The sequence below is a fragment of the Amblyomma americanum genome, chromosome 3 (assembly GCF_052857255.1).
Source record: "Amblyomma americanum isolate KBUSLIRL-KWMA chromosome 3, ASM5285725v1, whole genome shotgun sequence".
Lineage (NCBI taxonomy): Eukaryota > Metazoa > Arthropoda > Arachnida > Ixodida > Ixodidae > Amblyomma > Amblyomma americanum.
This window is the reverse complement of record NC_135499.1, coordinates 78,096,753-78,118,964: the sequence shown is the minus strand read 5'-3', so window position 1 is coordinate 78,118,964 and position 22,212 is coordinate 78,096,753. Positions and strand designations below refer to the sequence as shown.

The 22,212-nt window shown below is 43.2% G+C and overlaps 1 protein-coding gene across 2 annotated transcripts; it reads right to left on the bottom strand.

The window, feature by feature from the left end:
• Positions 1-1,192: 1,192 nt before the first annotated feature.
• LOC144123091 (uncharacterized) lies at positions 1,193-8,131 on the bottom strand. Of its 2 annotated transcripts, XM_077655998.1 has the most exons (9): positions 8,022-8,131; positions 7,018-7,081; positions 5,091-5,138; positions 4,617-4,664; positions 4,141-4,188; positions 3,666-3,713; positions 3,189-3,236; positions 2,582-2,641; positions 1,193-1,323 (listed from the first exon to the last, which is right to left on the bottom strand). In XM_077655998.1, the coding sequence occupies exons 2-8, from the start codon at positions 7,070-7,072 to the stop codon at positions 2,628-2,630; spliced, it is 309 nt and encodes a 102-aa protein (XP_077512124.1). In that variant the 5' UTR covers positions 7,073-7,081; positions 8,022-8,131; the 3' UTR covers positions 1,193-1,323; positions 2,582-2,627. The 2 variants fall into 2 exon arrangements, with proteins under 2 accessions (XP_077512124.1, XP_077512125.1); XM_077655999.1 differs by lacking the exon at positions 4,141-4,188.
• Positions 8,132-22,212: the final 14,081 nt, after the last annotated feature.

Sequence of the window (22,212 nt, the reverse complement as noted above, 5' to 3'; positions counted from 1 at the left end):
GTAGAAAATAGAAGAACATGGATGGTGGAGCTTCAATAAAACAGTTACAGAAGTTTGTGGTTTCGAATGGTTGGATTAATTATTGAATGTTGTTGAAGCCACTGACGAAAATATCAAGACGAAGAATATGAACGGTGTCGCCGCGCTCTCTGATGTGATTAGTATAATACGATTCCACGCAGCTGACTCTACGTAGCCGCCGCCGCAACGCCGCCGCACCAATACAGATCTGCGTGCCAACTTGGTGACGGCAGTCGCCGACCTACCGCTGCTGCATCACGTTGCATTCGGATGCGTCCACCACATGCATGAAGTTATTCTCAACTTTGCATTCATAGGTACCTGGGAGTGATACCCCTCCTTGTGCAATTTTGCAGTGCTGAAAGGATGGGCCACATCGCTATGATGGCAGGTGCAGGCACCGGAGTGGTTTCTGGAAGCCAATTAGCTCTTCCCGAGCGCTCTCTTGCGATTATTCATTAACCTAACTGACACGTGTCAGTTCAGCGGCGCGCCACTGCCCTGAGCTGAGTGGTGCCGCCACCTTCGGGACTTACGGCTGTCGCTTAATGTCGTGTTAACCAGTGGTAACCGCCCTGTTAATATTTTTAAATTACTCCTTCGGAAAAAGCATAGTTATACATTTTGTTTTGAGAAAGGCCATTTCTCTGCAAATACGAGCTCTCACGTGAAAATCCTGTTTTCATTTTGAAAATTTTAGAATTAGGACTTTGAAAAAAAAATGTAATCTGAAAGCAAGCGTTCTTAGCGCTCGAAAGTCCATGCTGCCTGAAATTTCAGCGTGTCGTAGTGTTAAGAGCTTTGTTGACCTGATATTGCTGTCTATATGCTTGTTTTCGTCAGATTGAAAGATCGTACCTTTGCGAACTGATTGTGATGGAAGGCGACATCCAAAATGCTTGGTTAAAGGTTAGCCTTGTCTTGCGTTATGAGCGGAGAAAAGCGGCACAGCTTCCTAAAAGGTGTAGCTATAGTTGCTACTAATTCTCTGGTAACTATGTGCAGACGTGTACCGATTATCGTGAGTATGCATTTTGGCACCACAAAAAGCAGCCTATTTTTCTGCAAATGTATAACTGTTATACTGTGAGACCTAAATTATCAATATCAAAAAAATTTCTAAATAACTCTATGGATTGAAGAAAGCATCCGAATTTCTCACTACAAATGATACCTTCAAACGTCACAATTTATTTTTGCAATCAGAGAATGTCAAAACAAAACACAGGCCATTTGTTTCGTTGAAAACCTTCACCTCCTTGGTTATCCCTCCAGCCTTTCTTAAGTGCGGGCGCAGGAACCCTGTAAGAAATATTTATTGCCTCGTTTGAGTAAAAGCCGTTAAGAAATGGCCACAAAACGATTAATTGATATCAGCCGCTTGTCATTGCAACTATGTAATCATAGCACGGGAGTCATCTGCATCTTAATAACTGCCCCGGTAACTTCGCATTAAATTCTAAACGCCCTCTTAGTGCCTACGAAACGCAACGATAGTCGTTCCAGTATATTTGTTTAGCGAATATTACTCAGACGCTTCATACAAAGAAGCTTTGGTTTGAATTTGCAGTACGGATAATGACTAAAGTGTGCACAAAGAACAACATGTCGTGTATCGATATTAAAGTGATTTTTTTAGCTTAACAGGATTACATAGTGCGAGATCACAACGCAGTGCTTTTTTAAAACGCCATTGAAAAACTCTCTTTTAGCCTGAGTCGCTTTGGGACTTTAAACCCCCTTTAACCAAACCAAACCTTTTATAAAGGTATCAGCCTACATACTCAACAAAATTTACTAACCCATTCATGTCACTACACTGAAGACTGAAAAAAACCTATACTTCTTGTTCCTTTATTCCATCATCGTTTGTTGAGCAAATAGTCTGCATGGGAATAACATTGGCAAAATATTTAACAGCTTAGGCAAAATGCAAATTATGTGCCCAAGCACTTCAATTATACTTTGGGCTTCATTTAAATATCGCAGCTTTGTTTTCAGGTTACACAGGGTTCAGAGAGAGATCACGGAATCGATGTGCTGGGCTTTGGCGCTAGCGTTCTAGAATGAAAGGGACACTTCAGCTCAATCTCAAGAATATGACGAGATGGCATTAATGAGTTAGTGCCCATATATACGAAATTATTTATTCTTTATATTCATAGATCGCTGGCACATGTCATTCTGTTTCTGCCGCAAAGCTGCAACGTTTAAGCGATGCGCGATTGCCTTGTATTGACAGGTGCTGCCAACAGGGGGGCTTCTGATACTCGGGTTGCTTGGAATCTCGCAATATCGCGAGCAATAATTAGCTGAACTGACAGCTGCCAGGGTGGGCAGCTTGCTAACGATCCTGTTGGCAGGCTGCGATGACGCCACATGGTCAAGTGACCTAGGTGGACGACGTGTCAAATAGCGGGGCCACCTAGCTGTCTCTCCCGGGTAACCGGGTTAACTACCGGCCAGACAGACAGTGGCGAAATCGGTGAATGGGGTTCCTACGCTAAAGCACTAAATATTTCAGAATCAGGTTAGAGAAATTTACCGTTGCATCACGCACCTGAAAGTTTTCACAATGACTGCTCAGCGATGTCTTTGCGGGCTCTTCAATACGTCCTTCCTGCAGCCAAAGATAATCAAGCCGTTACGCTTCAGAAAATGACAAAACCATGCGCCGTACAGCAGCTTGCAACCAAAAGTAAGAACCTTCGGGTGGCTTTTCATATTCAATACATTTAGTTCATTTGCTTGCTTCCAAAAAGCGGATAGATTACCCAGTAACATTTCTAGATATCTCCAAGCCTCACTCGAGCATAAAATTACCACGCATATCTCCAAGCTGCAGCGATTTCTTTCTGCGGAAACTGTTTCGCGCCTAATAGGAACACTGTAGGCGAGATGTGGTACTTTTCCTCCCTAAGCTGGGCACTGCTGATTGATACTTGGCTCGCCGAATTGCTGGCCTACGAAGAAGACACATGCAAACGGCGCAAAAACGAGAACAAAGAAGAATTAGAATTATGATACGGCTTAAGCTTCAGGGTAAACACAAAGCGAGAAGTGTGACCCACCGCAGTCCGACTTCAAAATTTTTGTAGTGCAGGGCACTAAATTTATTTGGGGCTTAAAATTTATAACGGGATGAGTGTTCCAAACAAACTCCTTACCTACGCCTCCGCCAAGAGATGAGCCTCCGCCAAGAGCTCGCTCGGTTCCTGGTAAGAAATAACAGACACAGATATTACACGCGGCAACATAACAAAAGTAAACAACAAAGAACATAGCTATACTAAATTCACAAAAAAAAACTATATAGTTAATTGTTCATACCTGCGCTTAATGTCTGATATCTGTGCCGTTAATTATTCCAAATAATTTGGGTCCAGCTTTACACTGTGAGCTGCTGAAGGACGAGCTTCCAAGGAATTAATCTTTTGGCATCTAAGGCCCTGCTTCGCCTACTATAATTATAACTTTACGGCTTAAGCTTCATGGTAAGCACAAAAAGAGAAGTGCGACCCACCGCAGTCAGACTTCATCCTTTTTGTAGTGCAGGGCACTCAATTTTTTGTGGTATTAAACACTTCGAATTGTCGCGTAATTAAAACTTATAACGATATGACTGTTCCAAACAAACTCCTTACCTACGCCTCCGCCAAGAGATGACCCTCCGCCAAGAGCTCGCTCGGTTCCTGGTAAGAAATATCAGACAGAGGTATTGCAGGCGGCAACATAACAAAACTAAAGAACACAGATCATAACTACACTAAATTCATCAAGAAAACTAAAACGTTAAATGTTCATTTTCCGCTTTATGTCTGATATAAGTGCCTTTAATTATTGCACTTAATTTTGGTCCAGCTTGACACTGTGTCCTGCTGAAGCAGAAGCTGCCAAGGAATTATTCTTTTGGCACCTAAGGCCTTGCTTCGCCTACTATAATTATAGCTTTACGGCTTAAGCTTCTGTTTAAGCAATAGGAGAGAAGTGCGACACACCGCAGTCAGCCTTCATACTTTTTGTAGTGCAGGGCACTCAATTTTTGGGGGTATTAAACTCTTCGATTTGTCGCGTAATTAAAATTTATAACGGGATGACTGTTCTAAACAAACTCCTTACCTACGCCTCCGCCAAGAGATGAGCCTCCGCCAAGAGCTCGCTCGGTTCCTGCGTAGAAATATCAGACACAGATATTATAAGAGGCAACATAACCAAAGTAAGCAACAGAGAACATAGCTACACTAATTTCATGAAAAAAACTAAATAGATTAATGTTCATACTTGCGCTTAATTTATGATATACGTTGCTTCAATTATTGCCCTTAATTTGGGTCCAGCATGACACTGTGGGCTGCTGAAGCACGAGCTGCCAAGGAATTATTCTTCTGGCACCTAAGGCCCTGCTTCGCCTACTATAATTATAGCTTTACGGCTTACGCTTCAGGGTAAGCACAAAATGTGTAGTGCAACACACCACAGTCAGACTTCATACATTTTGTAGTGAAGGAAACTAAATTTTGGGGGGTATTAAAAACGGCGAATAGTTGCGTAATTAAAATTTATATCGGGATGACTGCTCTAAACAAACTCCTTACCAACGCCTCCGCCAAGAGATGAGCCTCCGCCAAGAGCTCGCTCGGTTCCTGGCAAGAAATATTAGACACAGATATTACACGCGAGAACATAACAAAAGTAACCAACACAGAACATAGCTACACTTAATTCTTCAAAATACTAAATAGTTAAATTTTAATACTTGCGCTTTTTGTCTGATATAGGTGCTTTTAGTTATTGCACTTAATTTGGTTTCAGCTTCACACTCCGTGCTGCTGAAGCACGAGCTGTCAAGGAATTATTCTTTTAGCACCTAGGGTCTTGCTTCGCCTACTATAATTACAGCTTTACGGTTTAAGCTTCAGGGTAAGCACTAGGAGAGAACTGCGACACACCGCAGTCAGACTTCATACTTTTTGTAGTGCAGGGCACTCAATTTTTGAGGTATTAAAAACCGCGAATTGTCGCCTAATTAAAATTTATAACGGGATGACTGTTCCAAACAAACTCCTTACCTACGCCTCCGCCAAGAGATGGACCTCCGGCATGAGATCGCTCGACTCCTGAGTAGAAATAATCGCAATAGTCACACATGTTTTGAAGTACGCACAATATTAGAAGCATGAAACAACTTATCTGTATAATCAAATGGATGTTTTCTGCAAACACCTGATCAACCACAACACAATAATAGTTCATTAACACCACTAGAATACCGTGAAAATCCTTAATATGTGCATTAGCCTATCTGGTAAGCACCTGAAGCAATAATCTTGATACTGAGACAACAGTTCATGCATCCGCTTTCTTTTTGTTTGAATAATTGTTTCTGGCCAAAAAGAAAGAAAGCTACCATTCACCAACTTATCGTTATAAACCAGCACGCCACTCGCGTGCATGTGTATACCATCAGTAGGTAACAACGCCATTTACATTAGGGCCACAAGTATGGCCCCCGTAGGCACGCCAAGAATATTGCTTTAGGTATCCTTAAAACTGGATTCATGCTCATATATTTAGAAGTCCGCGTTTTCTCTTGTGTCAGCTTTCAAAAAGTTCGAGAATTGCACACGTATTAGTAACACTTAGCATTTTATTTGAGTGGACTGTTATTAATATGGCTGTCCCAGCAAAATCTCCTTATATACCAATAAGCCAGTTCTTAACCAACCTGTCATGTTTATGTTATATGCGTGGGACTGCCTGCAAAACGCTATGACCAAAGCGATACATAGCGTATCCCGTGTTTTTTCTTTCCGCAATGCTTGTACCAAAAAGATTTTGCCCAGGCAAAAATTTGAAAGGACCGCTTAATAAAATTGATAAGGGCATCATTGCTGTACGCGAGTGTCACTTGCCCACACCACCACCAAGAAATCGGCCGTCTCCTGTGTAGCAGATTGCTCTGGCGTTAGCCACGCCAACATAAAAAACATAGACGAACAATGTGACAGAGCACCATGAAATCCCTGACGCAGAATAATGAGTTAATCTTCTCGATTTCTCGTGCTTTTCTTGAGTCCTATCGTGAAATATAGTCCAAAAATAGAAAAATTTATTATGATTCAAGTCTTTTATTCGACTACATGTTTATTTGAAATCATCAGCCACCGAGACGTTCCAGAAAATAAACCTAAGTCATACCAGCAGCACAGTTTCAAATTGTGACTAAACAGATTTGCCTACCTGAATATCAGTAAAACGTGAGAAGGCGGTTCACTTATTTTTAATGCCTAAAATTATGAGGAGTGGCTCAATTACCAACACCTCCATCAGGAGATCGACCCGCTCCTGTCGACGTATGAAAAATTTATCGCGCCAAGACAGCTGCAGTGCACATGGTAAAGAATGTAGTAGCATATCCGCTCCGAAGCGATATTAAGCAGTTGATATTTCGATTTGCTAAGTGTTACTTGAGCCGCTCTAAAGAATGCCCTTCGAGCACGACAACCTTGTGCAGTAACTTCGATGTCCACAGGGAGCAGCAATTTTTAAGAATGCCGAAGAAAACCAGTTTTAAAATCTTTTATTCCCCCGCAGCATACTTTTTTCCGATGTTGTGTTCTGTGGACTCGTATTTAACCTATTCTGTTGTTGTATAGAATGGGCAAGCAAAATGCTCGTGAGTCCAAAAGCACCTGTTAACTACATGGCTTCCCATTATTGTGTCCATTTTTGTAACCATTAGGTTTTGAAAGTGTTCATGAGCAACCGCATATAGGGTACAAACAAGAGCGCGAAAGAGGCACTTTGTTCGTAAGCGAAACTGAAAGCAGGATGCACCTGCACGGAATAAGTACCGCAAGCGAAAGACGGAACTGATCAAGTGGGCAGAAAGCATATTAAGACTGCTATTAAAGAAGAAAAATTAATAAACGGATCAAAGAGTTGCTCAGCCATCTCTAGTTGGCTGTTTAAAGGTCTGACTGTTGCTCTGCTTACCCATGGAGAGGAGAGCCACCGTAGCAAAGACAACGAACAATTGTGCATGAGCCATGTCGAAGGCCTGAAAATTGGAATATGAAAGGGCAGTCACACTTTGGAAGGCACCGCAGGCGTAAAACGACGTCCACTCAAGTGTGTGCTAACGAAGCATCATCAGTTACTCGAAAGAAAATACCCCGAAGAAAACTTCAGGAAATCACGCTAGGGCAAGCTTATTGACTTGAATTTCGTGCAGTTCTCCTGCAGTTATTCAGCAAGTGTTAAACAGCACTGATGTGCTTTCTTGAACGCGCTGTAGTCTTCCTTTGAGTTGCCACTTTTCCTCTGCCTGAAGCTCTACTCATGTGGTTCAAATAAAAAACAGCACGCCACGGAACAGTGACATACAGAAAGTTTGCGGCTGTAGGCCTCTTGCAAAGGTGTTTGCCGTTTCGAAAACGTCTTTGTGACCCTAGACGCGCTACAAAGATATATAGTTCTGTATTACTCGCTTCACTTGCAGTGCACTAGAAGGAAAGTATGGTCTAAAATCATAACTTTATTACCAGTATTTGCGTACGTATATGAATGGCGGTAAATGCTCGTGCCAGAACTTGAATGTAATAGAGCCTTCGCTTTTTCATTCGCCTGCCTCAATATTCCTTTCATAGTTGAAGTTCTGGCTTGGGATTGTTGGTTCATGTGGTATTATTAGAAACAGCGCAAAAAAAAACGTGGGCGACGAAACGGAGCCCCTCTGTAAATGTTCCTCTTCTTTGCCGACGTCTACTTTAGCGCTGTTGGTAAAAATGGTTTACTCTGCCGATAATGTTTGCCGCACTATTCTATACACAGAGTGATTTTATATTTGCCGCATTGGCCTTACGCGTGCTTGTAGCGACAGAGTGATGACAGAGTACTGGATACCATAGAACAGAGATATTGAAACTTTTTAACAAATTGTTAAGATGCAAACTGAAAAGTGGGGACTGAATTTCATAATTTTTGGTAAACGCGCTTACCTGTGAGCAGTTCGGTAGTGCCTGCGTCTGTCTGTGAAAAGCAGGAGCGTATTTCAACTAGTCGACTGTGATCCTTTTTATAGCGGGCCTCTCCTGCACCAAGCGGCAAATGTTAGCTACCCTGGTTCCTAATTATCGTGTGCACTTATGAAAAGAAAATGAGTTGCCAATCATTTTGACATTCTTGCTTGACATATCTATATATTTGAGGACGAAACATCTTTTCTGTTGCAAAATTTTACGAAAACGATGTCAAAATGATTGGCAACTCATTTGATGTTTTTAATTAAAGGCATCAAATGAAACCAAGTCGACCAGTGACTGATGAGAGCTGTCTGAGAGTATATACTAAAAATGACACGAGAATTTTCGCGTAATAAACATAAAAAAAGACATTAGAACTGGCTTGATTAGCATTTTTTTCCCTGCGCATTCACTTACTGGCAGCAGGAAATTAAACTACCTGCTATTCGCTGTGCTCAGCCATAAAAAAAAAAAACTGCCCTCCTCTTTGGATGGGTGCACAGCAAGGTATATCGCGATGGAAGTATTCTTGATTTTATAGATTTTCCCTTTGTTTGACTTCAAGAAGAAATGGTTCAGAATGTTTTCAATAAGACACGTTGTAGCATGAAACTCTGTGCGTTTTGATTATTTTTCTTCATTTCAATAAAACATAAACAAAACCGCACATGGGTGGCTGGCATGGGTGCCCGTTAAGGCACGGCGCTCTTTGGGTGGGAAAGAAAATTTTCATAATGTCGTCATTTCCGAGCATTGAAATTCCACAAATACAGAGGGAGCCAGACACGGAGAAGCAAATTTTTGCGCCCGTGGAATAAACTTTGAGAATCGACAACCCCTATCCAGCACCAAATTTCTATAACAAAAAATTCACTCAGGCCTAAAGAGAGGAGCTTATTTTTTAAAAATAAAACTGGGAATATTTTAAAGCCATCTACACAATTGTGTGATATGCAATGATAGGGCAGGTTTGTTACATTTGCCAGCAGATTTTTTTTTCCTCCGCAACAGCAGCATCCGGCCATAATTTGGGAGTGGTATATATATATATATAGGATTGGTATCGTTATATGATCCAAACCATCCATTTGGCGATTTCGGAACTCGAAAAAAGTTACCACCTCTTGTAACGAAGCGCAGTCATGCAGAAGAAAACTGTTCACCGATTTTTAAGAAACATCTAAATCTATGAAATTGTTATTAGTGTAAATGCAGCTTTAGACGAGGAGTGGAATGAGTGTTTTTACGACACTTCTTCTGAACCAAAGTCACACTCTCCGAGCGGTTGTGGGTACGGTGCCAGTATCTTGCTATTTGTTGTCATAGGAGCAAGTTTTAAAAAAAATATATATACTTGCTTTCCGTGCTCTAAATGTTGGTATGATCGGCGCGTCTAAACCTCAAGTGGTACTTTTGAAAATACTACTCTGTTACGCTTTCCGCAACCTGCCAGTACGCATCACCTGTTCGACTGACACATAAATTCTTCTGACCATCACTGACATTGATCCACCGGACATACGTTGTAGACCAATTCTGTCTAGTATTAACGACCGCTTTCCTGTGTTTGCTTTCATTCCTGCCAACAGCGCTTATCGTATCTCAGAATGAGCACAGCGTACCATACTATGCAGGCGAAAAGAAAACACTGCTCTTCATTGCTACTGCACGGCGATCTGTGAAATGACATGGTATATTGTAATTTTCTGATCGACGCTACAACGCATATAATGTTTTATAACAAAAAAAATTCAGTCAATGACAAGTGTTTCTGAGAGTACTATACAAGACTTTCACTTATGATTTTCCACAGTTTTTAAAATTCGGCTCTTTGAGTTCGAAGAGCGAGTTTTTCGTAATAGGACTGTCAGCGGTGTAGTACATCAGAATACAGCTCGGATGTGATAACTAGCATGCTAGGTAACTAATACTGTATAGTCACCTTTCGAGCTATGGTGGTTAGGCTCCTTAACTATTAAGGTGCATGTAGCGCACCGTAAGTAACATCGACATAAGAATTTAGAATTTCGAAAACGCGGTTGCCATGGGCGCTGCAGCGAAATAAAAGTTTGGCTATTTCTACCAGTTTCGTGCACTGGATAGAGTGTTTTGCCTCCAAGCCTCTCTAAAGCGCATCTATGTTGGTGCGATGTAGCGAAAATTTGTTGGGCCACAGCGCCGAGGGTAACCGTGTTTTAGAAATTCAAAAAGTGATATCGCTATTAATTACTGTAGGCTGCACTCTCAATAATTGAATACGTTAACTGGAAGAGTTAGACTTAAGTATTCATTACACGATAACCAGTCATATATTCAGCATACCGTTTCTGTATTTTGATGTACTAGAAACCTGAGAACGCTATAGTCAGAAAAAGGCTCTTCTAACTCTAAAAGTTCATTTTAAATATTGTGTAAAATCTTAGTAAAACACCACCTGTAGATATAAAAAAGGTTTAAGAAAGCCTGGTCCACACAGGGCTCCGGAAATTTCGACCACCCGGCGTTCTTTAACGTGCACTGACATCGCACAGTACACGGGCCTCTAGAATTTCGCCTCCATCGAAATTCGACCGCCGCGGCCGGGATCGAACCCGCGTCTTTCGGGCCGGCAGCCGAGCGCCGTAACCACTCAGCCACCGCGGAGGCGTGTGTGTGTGTGTGTGTGTGTGTGTGTGTGTGCGTGTGCGTGTGCGTGTGCGTGTGCGTGCGTGCGTGCGTGTGTGTGTGTGTGTGTGTGTGTGTGTGTGTGTGTGTGTGTGTGTGTGTGTGTGTGTGTGTGTGTGTGTGTGTGTGTGTGTGTGTGTGTGTGTGTGTGTGTGTGTGTCGTATGACATTCATATTTGAAGAGGTATACACTGGACAGATCTGGCAGTGTTTGAATATTCGCCTGAAACACAACGAGTATTGTCTGGCTTCTCAAAATAAGGCAGTGATTGTGAAAACAAAGGATCATAACCCAATATTTGAAGAAACCGTTTGCTGCAGCGGCATCGTAAGCAACGCACGCTAGAGACAATAAAGGTTTTTAATACTAGAAACAAAACAGGAGGCACCTGAATCAGCACGCCATCTTTCCCACTTGGTGATATTTACGTTTCTTGGGTAGCTCATGATGTGTCACAGGTGTTATCAAACGGCGGCACGTTAACATTTTCAAGAGATTTCCTCTTATTGCGGCTGGACAGACGTCGTATTCTCAGCTGACACCTGTCTAGTTTTTCTGAATAAAAAATAGCTGCCAGACAGCGGCTCTGTTTAGCAGTTCTCATTATTTTTCCTTAATCTCTGTTCGCGTACAGTTTTTTTCCTTCAACGTCGCCCTATGCCACCGAAGCTAAGTGCCGCCTTGCATGGACACAATGTACACGTACAATTACGACTACAAACATGAATTCATTTGACGCGCATCACATTTGAACTCGAGATGACACGGGATGGTGCGACTACCACAAACCGGCACCGCAAACCAGCACGCAAAAGAATTCTATTATTTGTGTTGTTTTTAATACGGTCCCGCCGAACAATGAATCCAATGAAGGAGACATGAAGCAGACGCTCTTTTGAAGCGCTAAATCATGCGTCTCATTTCATGCCGCAAACGTCATGCTTCATGCCACGCGTCAAGCTTGAACCGTTCATAATGTTGAAATGGTGTGCTTGGAAGAGAGAGCTGAATTTGCGGTACCCTTGTGTTCAAACTGTAATCTGGCGCTCAGTTATTTACGTCTAATCATTTTTTGAGCAGGAACAAAAAAATCACTTAAGCAAGCATTGGTTGATCGCTGGGAACTTCAACAGCCAAATGTTCGTTATATTCGAGGTGCGGCGCTTATATTCATGGTATCCGAGAATAACAGACTAAAGGACGTTATATTCGAGGGCTCCTTATATAAAGAGGTCGTTAATCCGCTAGGTAATGAAAGGTCATTAATCCGAGGTGGTATATTACGGTTCGTTTTGTCCGAGTACAGTACTTTTGTATGGGTGGTATCTAAGTTTTAGCCCGGTGGGCAGGTTGCCACTTGCCATCGGCTACTGACAGACAGCGCTCGCCATTTCCGCAGTACAAGCCCTTCTAACAGTCACGCGATAAATGCCGAGTAATGTTAACTCGAGTAATGTCGATTCGAATTCGCATGAAAATGCGTGATATTTAGTAAGCACAATTCGTTTGCGTCTAGTTCCATGAAGATGCAGGTAAAACCGGTCACATCTGGTAATTGTAGACAATCGAGCATTCTAGTTTGGTAGAAGGGGATGCTATTTAAAAAAAAATCTTGTTGAAGTAGACACTGTCTTTGAAAATGAACTGGAATACTAACATCCCATGTGTCATGCGTCTAAGAAGACTAAACGTATCCGTTCGGAAATGACATTTCTCACTGAGAAGCAACAAGAAGGGTGGCGCAACAGGCACTTTCACAAGAAACAAGACGGTACTGTCAACAGCGGATACTGGCGAACTCCATTTCTCATTCAAACTGATATCTGGTACACCCATTAAGTTGCCAGAACTTTAATAAGGTAATTAAACTCAGTCGCGTTCTTTTTAAGAGCCTTTGCCCTTACTACTGGCATTAGAACGTTTCCTGTCCGTCCGAGATTTCAAGATGGTGACCAGTCATGTGATCAAATTGCTGCAGCATTATGGAAAATGTGCCCTCCCATCACCGGCAAAACACACAAGATGGATTGCCCACTTCGCATCATCACTTCGCGCTATTATTTCGGAGAGAGGCAGCTGGCAACACATTGTGGGATCCTTTCTAAAACCACACCTGGAAAAACTAGCAGGCGATGATCCCTACCTCTTCCGCAGCTCGAAGGACCTGGTAAATGATCTGGAAGACGGAATTCCGTTATCTTCTACGGCCTTTTCCATCGACGTAGAAGATTTGTTTTACTCCGTCCCTCAAGACGGTTTATTCAAAGCAATCAGAGACAGTATTGACGAACATGGTGAAGTTGACTTCCAGAATACTGCTGGCATTAGCACAGAGCAGTTCCTAGAACTTTTGCAGTTTTATCTTTACCGCTAGCTTTCATGACGGGCAATTTTATGTTCAGAAGTCTGGCATTTGTATCGGTTCTTCTATAGCTCCTGTTTTGTGCGACATATTTTTGGCTTCCCTTGACAGGCGCCTGAAACTAGAGCTTTCAAAGCATCCGGTGTTCCATGTGTTTCGTTATGTTGACGACTATCTTGTGATATTAGATTACAGTACTAATCTTGACCTTGACAACACGGTTGCTAGCATTCTCGCCACCTTCTCCTCTGAGGGGCAAGGACTCCGTTTTACTCATGAAGCAACAAGGGACAACTGGATTCAGTATCTAGATTTGAAATTGCATTTTTCTGATGTTCATGTCTGCTGGGCTTACAGTCCCAGGTCCAAAAAAGCCTCCTACCTTATAAAAGTGCTCATTCGAAGTTAGTGAAACGTAGCATTATCATGTCCTGTTGTTTGTCTGCCCCTCATAAGTCATGTGTTCATTCTCTTTCATCTAGTTTCCATAATCGAGTCAAGCGACTTGGATCCGCGGGCTACCCTCAGGAAGTAATTCGCAGCTCATATGAGTGCCTTCTTCAGAGGATGAAAAAAGCAATAAGGAAAGATCCAAGTGCAGACAGGACCCTTCCCTTCGTCATGCCATATTTTCACTGCCTTTCCCACAGCATCAAGAAGGTGACAGGCAAATATAGAATAAAAGTAGTGTTTTCAGCGCCTTGTAAGTTGAGAAAAGTTTGTCCCATGCTCTTGGAAGAGAAAAAAGAAACAAGACGGAACGCAGGTCTTGCAAGAAGAATCATCAGACCAAGTTCACCAGGTGTGCCTCCGAGGTTATCTACCAGATACCTTTATCTTGCGGGCGGGTCTACATCGGCCAAACTGGCTGGTGCTTCAATGAGCGAGCCCTGGAACATAGACGATTGATGCACGCCGGCACAGGCAGCAATCTGCCATTACACTGCAAAAACTGTGACAGCCGCAACTGCGTTGCCTTCCTGGACAAAACTGCTTTCCTCTCCTATGCACGCAGCAAAACTGAAAGGGAGGTTATCGAAGCTTTCCTGATAGCCAAAAGGGGTCACGACTGCGTTAGCTCGCCCTCGCTGTTGCTATCGACCCCAGCGCTAGAGTTTTTAGAAGGGCATGTTCGTGTTAACATCGGATCTGATTAACCTGTAAATTTCTGCTGATGTTTCTATCGTCGAACCCTATGATGATAGTGTTTTTCTTATTTTTTCTTATGTTCGTTGGCCTTATTAACAATGTGTTTTTCACAAATAAAATCAGTTAGAAGTCTGCGCTTTGTCTGTCGATTTGTGTGCCTCTCGTCCCGTCTTGTTCGCGCAGTTAATACCCTTTCTGTTCATAATGAACCAATTAGCCCGCCAAAATGCCCTCCCATCACCCGAACGCACGCTCGCATCCGTCGTCAGCCCGTTTGCCCTCTCTGGCTGGAGCTGCTGCTGCTTCTGCTGCTGTTGTCAGGAAGAATGAAAAGGGAAGAGCACTGGCCTGCTCACTGGTTAAAGCCGAACCACAGCCGCTACCTCGTGCTGAAAGTAGAATTGAAAGATATGATAGCAAAGATTGAGGAAAAAGACGCGCGCTATTATGAACCGGGCCGATCCCGGTGGCAGAGCTATACCGGGCCAACCCGTGTCGGAGTGCTTCAAGCACTCCGCCATATTTCTAAAATAAGTATAATATTTTAAATTCAAAAATAAAACAGGTAGCAGACATTACATCAGAAGGTAAATACCAGATACTAGATACGTGGCGTTCCGCTATATAGGTATCGTATGAGAGGGTGCCGACACTAGGGCCATTTGAGGCCGCCATTGGTGACAAAATTGCTGCCCACCCATTCGATGCAGAGACCGGAGGGGGGCAATCGAATCGGCACTATTCGGCACAGAAAGTTGTTAGTCGAGCCAAAACCTGGTGTGTGTGAGGGATTTGTACCGACGGCCTTTGTTCCTCGAAGCCGTAATAGGGGGCGAAATTCAGCTGTCCATGGCGGGTGAGTCATTGTTCCCAGAGGGTGCGGGTGGTACCAGACGAATTGTCGTTTTGTAACGCGCACGGTGCTATCCTAATTTGTTGAAAGCTTTGGTCAAAATAAACTTAACTAACGCTCTTCATTTGATTTCGCATTTGCGAATCATTCATTTATTTTTTTTTAGCTTTGTGATGCGTGGTTGAAGCATAGCTCAAGAAAAACTGCGTTCGAGTTTCGTGTCTCTGTTTTTGAGTATTTCGCCTTCTGCATTTCTGCGTTACAGCTCGCGTAACAACTAATAGCGTCCTGTTTCATTACTGCAGCTTCGACGCTTTTTTCACAACATCTGATTTAGCCAGTGCTCTATAACGGAGGGGTAGCAGCAAAAGTCTGGGCGTCATTTAGAATCACTCAGCCCAGCATGACAATACGAGGCATAGGTGGCGACATCTAAAGGCAATTACTTCGTAGGGGTTAAAACGAGTATATGAATTCCTCGCCGAAGGAACCTTTCATTTTGTTTCCTGGCGCTTTCGGTTTGATTTCATGTCAGGGCACGAAAAAACCTCTGCCTTATAGAAAGAACAAAACAAGAGGAATCAAAATTGGCTGCAAAGAGGTTGCCACTCAAGCTTCGCGCTGACGGAATGCGAATCCTGTCATTGGAAGAGCAATTTTCATCAAATCAAAAACAGCGTATAAGAAGCCCAACATTTTGACAGAGCCATTTATTCATAGAATACTTCAATTCGCTTTCGTGTTTCAGAAATAGTACGGCCTGAATGTCAAAATAGAAGACAAAAAGTGCTGTTGGGGTCTCTGTCATGCCCATTTCTATTATCGTCTGGTGTTTTTCTGTTTTTTTTTTAACTTTTGTTGGTTGGTCATGGCAAAGCTCTATAAATACATATTCCTTCAAGCTTAATCAGAGTGATTTTTATGCGAGAAAGAAAAAAGCTTGGGGAAAGGGGCTCCAAAGTCGAGCAGTCATTCTGCTGTCCAACTTCTCGTATATTCCATGAGACGTAATTAGCCGGCGGTTTGACATTGCATTTTGTGAATTTCTGCAGCGCATCACGTCGGTGCATGTCTGACTTGACATCATAGTGAAATGCTTCCAGGCCCGTCTGCTCTGGCGAACCCGTTTGCCCGCTAGGTTTGTGCGCGGCCGGTCGAATCGTACTTGTCGCATATTCAAGCAACAACCAATGAAGAAGAGAGGGTGTGTTTGTTGTGAATAATCACCCTTTATGAACATCAGATGTCTGATAAGAGAATAAATTCTGTTTCTCTGAAATACATAGTTGTGCTGAATTCATCGTGACGAATTTTCTATTCATTGCGCTTGGCATCAGGGACGACAATCTCCTCCAGTGCGCCGGCCATTCTTTTGAGGGGTTTTGTTTGGCTACATCCCTGAAACCCGTGTAGCATGGCGAGACAGATGTTTGGTTACGAAGACCTAATGTGGCAGCGGCAATTTTTGTACTGTAAAGCATCGTCTAAGCACGCCTCGATTGTGTCACACATGTCGGTTGATTTTTTTTGGCGGAAGCGTCCTTGCTCTACGATTAATTTGTCGATACGCCAGAGCAGCTATCAGTTTCTGGTTGAAATATAAATCGTGTAAGTCTTTGAATCTCGACATGGAAAAGGCTCTAAAGCGAGTAGTAGTGAAAGTAGGCATATGGCGGAAGACGGAGGTGAGGGTACGACGCAGCAATATGTATGTATATATATATATATATATATATATATATATATATATATATATATATATATATATATATATATATATATATATATATATATATATATATATATATAATATATATTAGGGAAGCCAACAGTCGCCGAAACGAAGGGCCAATCAATCGGATTAAGGAAAATTACTTATAAAGCAGCAGAAAAAACAACCATGCCGCCGGTGGGATCCGAACCCACGACCTCCGAATATCGCGTCCGGTGCTCTTACCAACTGAGCTACGGCGACGGCTGTCCAATCTGCTGCTTTCGTGGGTATTTGTTTTTACTGGGTTTAAGCGAACCTTGAGAGTGTTCACCAGCGCCACCCTCGTCCATAGCGGCGGCCGTAGCACGTCCTGTAATACCGCGAGCGTGACGTGGAACGTCATCTAACGGCGAGGGCGGAAACTGTGCGAATGCCCTCGTAAGAAACCTGTGGCATGAAGACTGCCAGAACCGAGACACTCGTTAAGCTATTAGCAGACAAGGTAAAGGAAATGAGGGGCTCGTTTGACAAACATTAAGGAAGCCAACAGTGGACAGCCGTCGCCATAGCTCAGTTGGTAAGAGCACTGGACGCGATATTCGGAGGTCGTGGGTTCGGATCCCACCGGCGGCATGGTTGTTTTTTCTGCTGCTTTATAAGTAATTTTCTTTAAACCGAATGATTGGCACTACAAATTAAAAAAAAATTAAAAACATTCCCCTATTCACCTTGGTTTCGGTGACTGTTGGCGTCCTTAATATGTTTGTCAAACGAGCCGCTCATTTCCTATTATATATATATATATATATATATATATATATATATATATATATATATATATATATATATATATATATATATATATATATATATATATATATATATATATATATATATATATATATATATATATATATATATATATATCCTTAGATAGGGCAAGTCAGTAATAAATAGCAAAAGTAGAGATCGTTAAGCTTAGAACTAGGCTGTCATGAAAACTGCTCAACAGAAAATGAAAAATGAGGGAAGGGTGAACCAACCGGAACACCAGAAGGGTTTTTCGGTTGGCTACCCTGTTAAGGGGAGCAGCGATGAGGGGACTGAATAGGCTGAAGGAAGAGGAGTACAGTCACAATTGGTCCCCCTATCAAGTCGCTCTCAAGAAACAAAAGAGTGCCTTGTAGGCTCTGAGGGCATCGTTTGCTGTGATCATAGCCCCTAAGATGATATCTTCTCTTAAAGAGCAAGGATGGAGACGGAGCAAGCCATAACGCAGCCTATGTCTTTGGGTAGCCAAAGCAGGGACACTCACATAGGAGATGTACAATTGTCTCTTCGAAGCCACATGATTCACAAGTAGGGGTCTTGAACATCCCAATAGGGAACGTGCATTGCTTTATAAACGCAGCACCGAGCCACAGACGGCAAAACAATCTTGTATCGCGATGCGGTATATCCTGAGGAAGACGAAGAGGAAGCGGCAGTCCAAGGTAGCAAGGGAGACAATGGACCAGGGAGCAAGCAGAGAAGAGAGATAGGGTGTTCTTAACGGTTCTAAACGGCTGTTTCCTGTGGTGCCTGTGGTTACCTGGTGGTGCCTGCATGCTCAACTCTTATGAGACCAATTCTGCGTGGGAGATTTGGCCAGGTCTAAGGTTAAGTCTGTAGGCGCGGTTAATGTGCACGTTGGGGCGCATTTGGCTCATATATGTCGCTGACCTCCCCAGGCAGAGGTTCGGCAGCCAGGTTCGCCAGCTTGCCCACCAAAAGCTTGCCGCTGGACCTTTTTAGGAAAAATGGAATTGACGTCATCCCTGTGGTGCTCGTACCGATCGGTGAAGGAATGATCAAGATGAAAACCTCTAAGGTTCTTCAGCAGGAACTAAGGTCCCTTACTACCCACTACTTCCAGATCTCTGAGGCGCGACCGTTCGGCCGTAGAGGCACAGTTTTCAAGTCCTCTGACATTGCTTGCGTCACACACCTGCTCCAGTGCAAAATTTTTCAGTCGTTAGCAGTGAAAGCATTCATCCCTGAACAGCTCGCATGGTCCAAAGGTATTGTTCGTGGAGTGGACCCAGCATCCTCCCCACAGGAAATACTGGAGGAGTTTCAGAATGCTGGTGTGGGTTTTTTTCTGTGCGTGTGCGTGTAGTGACAGAATCAGTTATGACTAATTTTGCTGGCTGCTCCTGTAATTCTGAGCTCAAGGTCTGGCCAATAGTGTATCGTGTGGAAGCTCTGCAACCCCGTCCACTTCAATGCACCAACTGTTGGCAATTTGGTCACAGTGGTAAAGACTGTAAATCGGCGACCCACTGCCGTGTTTGTGGAGAAGGGCATCCGGATGACAGCTGCTCCTCTGATCAGCCCCAGTGTTGCCTCTGTAAGTCTAACCACTCAGCTGATAATGCCAACTGCTCCAAGCGAGCTGACGAACAAAGCCTGCTAGATAAAATTAAAGCGAAGCGATGCTCGAGAGCAGATGCGTATGCATTTCTGGATCGGAAGAATAATACATATGCGTGCCGTGCGAGAAGCTCTGTTGCAGATATAGTGTCGAGTTTCACTGCGTCGATAGTGTGCTCAGTAGAAGAGGCTCTTTCTGTGCTGGTCGAGCGAATGCTGTGCAACATCGCTGAGGTTATAATCTCAACTTGTTGCAGGCCTGTCTCTTCCTTCTCAATCATCTTTTTCGGCGACGACGCCTGCATCGCTCCTAAATTGAGCTGCTGGTAAGAGTGACATCATGTCGCCTCCTGTCACATCCCAAGTCCAGCCTGACAACAGCGCTCCTGGCAGTGTCTCTCACGTAGATATCTGTAACACGGATGTCGAAATGCTCTGTCCTTCCCAGAAATGTAGAGCTTTTTCCTCAGCTGTTCTGCAATTCAAAGCAAAGAAAGGGTCTAAAAATCTGCAATGGAATTATCGTTCTGTACTTGCTTCTCTCACGGATCTTGAAATACTTCTTCATAACCAAAATCCAGATATTGTGATTTTGCAAGAAACGTGGCTATCTCCACTTAAGTCATTTTCAATCAAAAAATTCCGTGTTTTCAGGGTAGACCGCATTAATGACAGGGGTGGTGGGTTAATGACTAAAATCTCTACAAAAATATGTCACCGGGCATCAACCTCGCAGAAAGTTATGCTCCCTGACTGTGAGCTGTTGGCGGTAGAAATCTCCTTTTAACGGTGCGCCAAAGTAACTATTGCCAGCGTCTACCTTCCTGTAGGTGTTCACAAGACAGACTGTTTGGCTACCTTACTGAGCGAAGCAAACAACACAGTCATCGCAGGGGATTTTTATTCGCACCACTGTGTCTGGGGTAGTCGCTCTAACTCCTGCCGCCAGCTTCTCTGGTCATGGATGTCTATGAATGCAGTGCGCTGCTGCAATTCCGGAGCAGTAACCTTTATGCGTGGAGTTTCTCGTTCAGTCATAAATTTAACATTGGCATCTCGTGGGGTTGGAGTATCTGCATGGTCAACAGTGGACTCAGTTACAACTAGTGGCCACTTTCAAATAACCTTTACTATTATGTCCTCTCCTATCAGAAAAGGTGGTGCCCCCATGAAATTTGTAAATCACATTAGGTATAAAAAATTTATTTCTGCCTCGCTTCTCTTCATAGTTAGCTCAGGTCGAGCAAAAAGAGCAGAGCAAAAAGAGCTCAGCCGACAATTTCCTTTCTGCAAGATGCTGCTGAGGGCTCTGTGTTTTCTGTGTGCGCTACTGCGCATGCCAAACAGCCATCTCCTTGGGGGACGGAGGAGTGTGAGAAAGCTTATCGCCTTAGAGAGGCTGCGTGGAAAAGCCTTTCCTATAATCAGAGCCGAGCTAATTGGATAAATTATAAGTTGTACTCTTCATCTTTCAAAAGAACTGTTAAAAAAGCAAAGGAGGATTATAATCAAAATTTAAACACGTATCTCTGTAAACCTCAGAATAACAAAGCTCTATATTGATTCAGGGCGCAGAATAACAACTCTTCGGCCTCCAACCGCATTAAGTAAATGGTATTGTCTCCGCACGAAGCTAAGCAACACCTTGAACGTATCGCTCAGTGTCTGGCTTTACTTTTCCAAGTGCAGAAAACGAAACCTTTGCACACTCTCACTCCCTGCTGGGACTATCCCGAGGTGAACGTGTCGGAACTCCTCCCAAATCTTTCCTCGATGCAGTCTGCTCCCCCGGGATCTGATGGGGTTACTGTGGGCATGTTAAAGGTTTTAGCGCAAGACTTTCCACCTCACCTACAGGATATTGTAAATGCTTCATTTTAAAACTCTTGGATTCCTTACAGTTGGAAAATTGCGAAAATAATTTTACTTTTGAAAAATGCAGAGAATGGTTTTCATTTAGACAATATTCGGCCGTGATGCAGTTCATTCTTTCTGTAAAAATGCGTTTAAAAGAGGCACTTGAAATGTATTTAATTATCGTATTATTCGAGCGTACCCCAAAAGAAGAGCGCTAGACAAGCACAGCATCATGAAAGTAGCTAATTACGGTGCTTCAGAGATGTCACAGTATATAGTACAGTCTGCACGGGAGTAGTTGCTGTTGGCATATTGGCGTCAATAATGAAAATTCTTTCTCTACACAGGAGCCGGTAGATCTCATCGCGGTGGAGTAGGTATGAGGCGCTCGTTCGCTGATTCTCGAATAAGTTTTATTACACGGGCCAACCTACCTTTTCCAGTTAAAGTTAATGAGGTACAAGCAAGAGGCAAAGCAAGAACTGGGGATGTCATATGTAGCACTTTGCTGATGCTGCTTTTCATGCAGTCTAACCCGTATAACAAAAACGGAACAGGCTGCGGGAGAGTTGCCTCAGCTCTAATTACGAAATTTGTCCAGCATCGAAGTTTACAATGCTGCGCTACTATCAAAAACTCTAAGCATTACCACTACGTGCAACATTCTGAAAATTTTCGAAACAGGGGGGAAAAACACAAGTAAAACTTAACTCCCTAGCCAGTTTCAGGTACACATACGGCGCTGTGTTCCGAGATGTATCTTCTCACAGGACACCTAGGCCTCAAATGCAAACCATACCTTTCGGCAGGAGCTGGAGAAATGACTCAGCGATCTCATGGCCGAGGCGTACGTGAGTGGCCCTTCTTTACAACAGTGATTCCCTGATCAACATGACGAGAGACTTTTCGCACTTCTGACAAGCCACGATTATAATTATGCTAACAATAGCATTTTATAAAGCCGAAGTCGTTTGTCTCGCGCCTAGCACATGGCGCTGGTTGCGCAGCCAAGCCCGTATAATCAAGATTACAGACTGCCGAACATGTGTCTTAGGCCTAATTTTGCAGGCAGTCTAACCGGTGTAAGAAGAAGGCGACCGTTTGCTTATGATGTAATCAGGAAAAAGACTTTGCTCTCTGCTAATATTGCCGAAA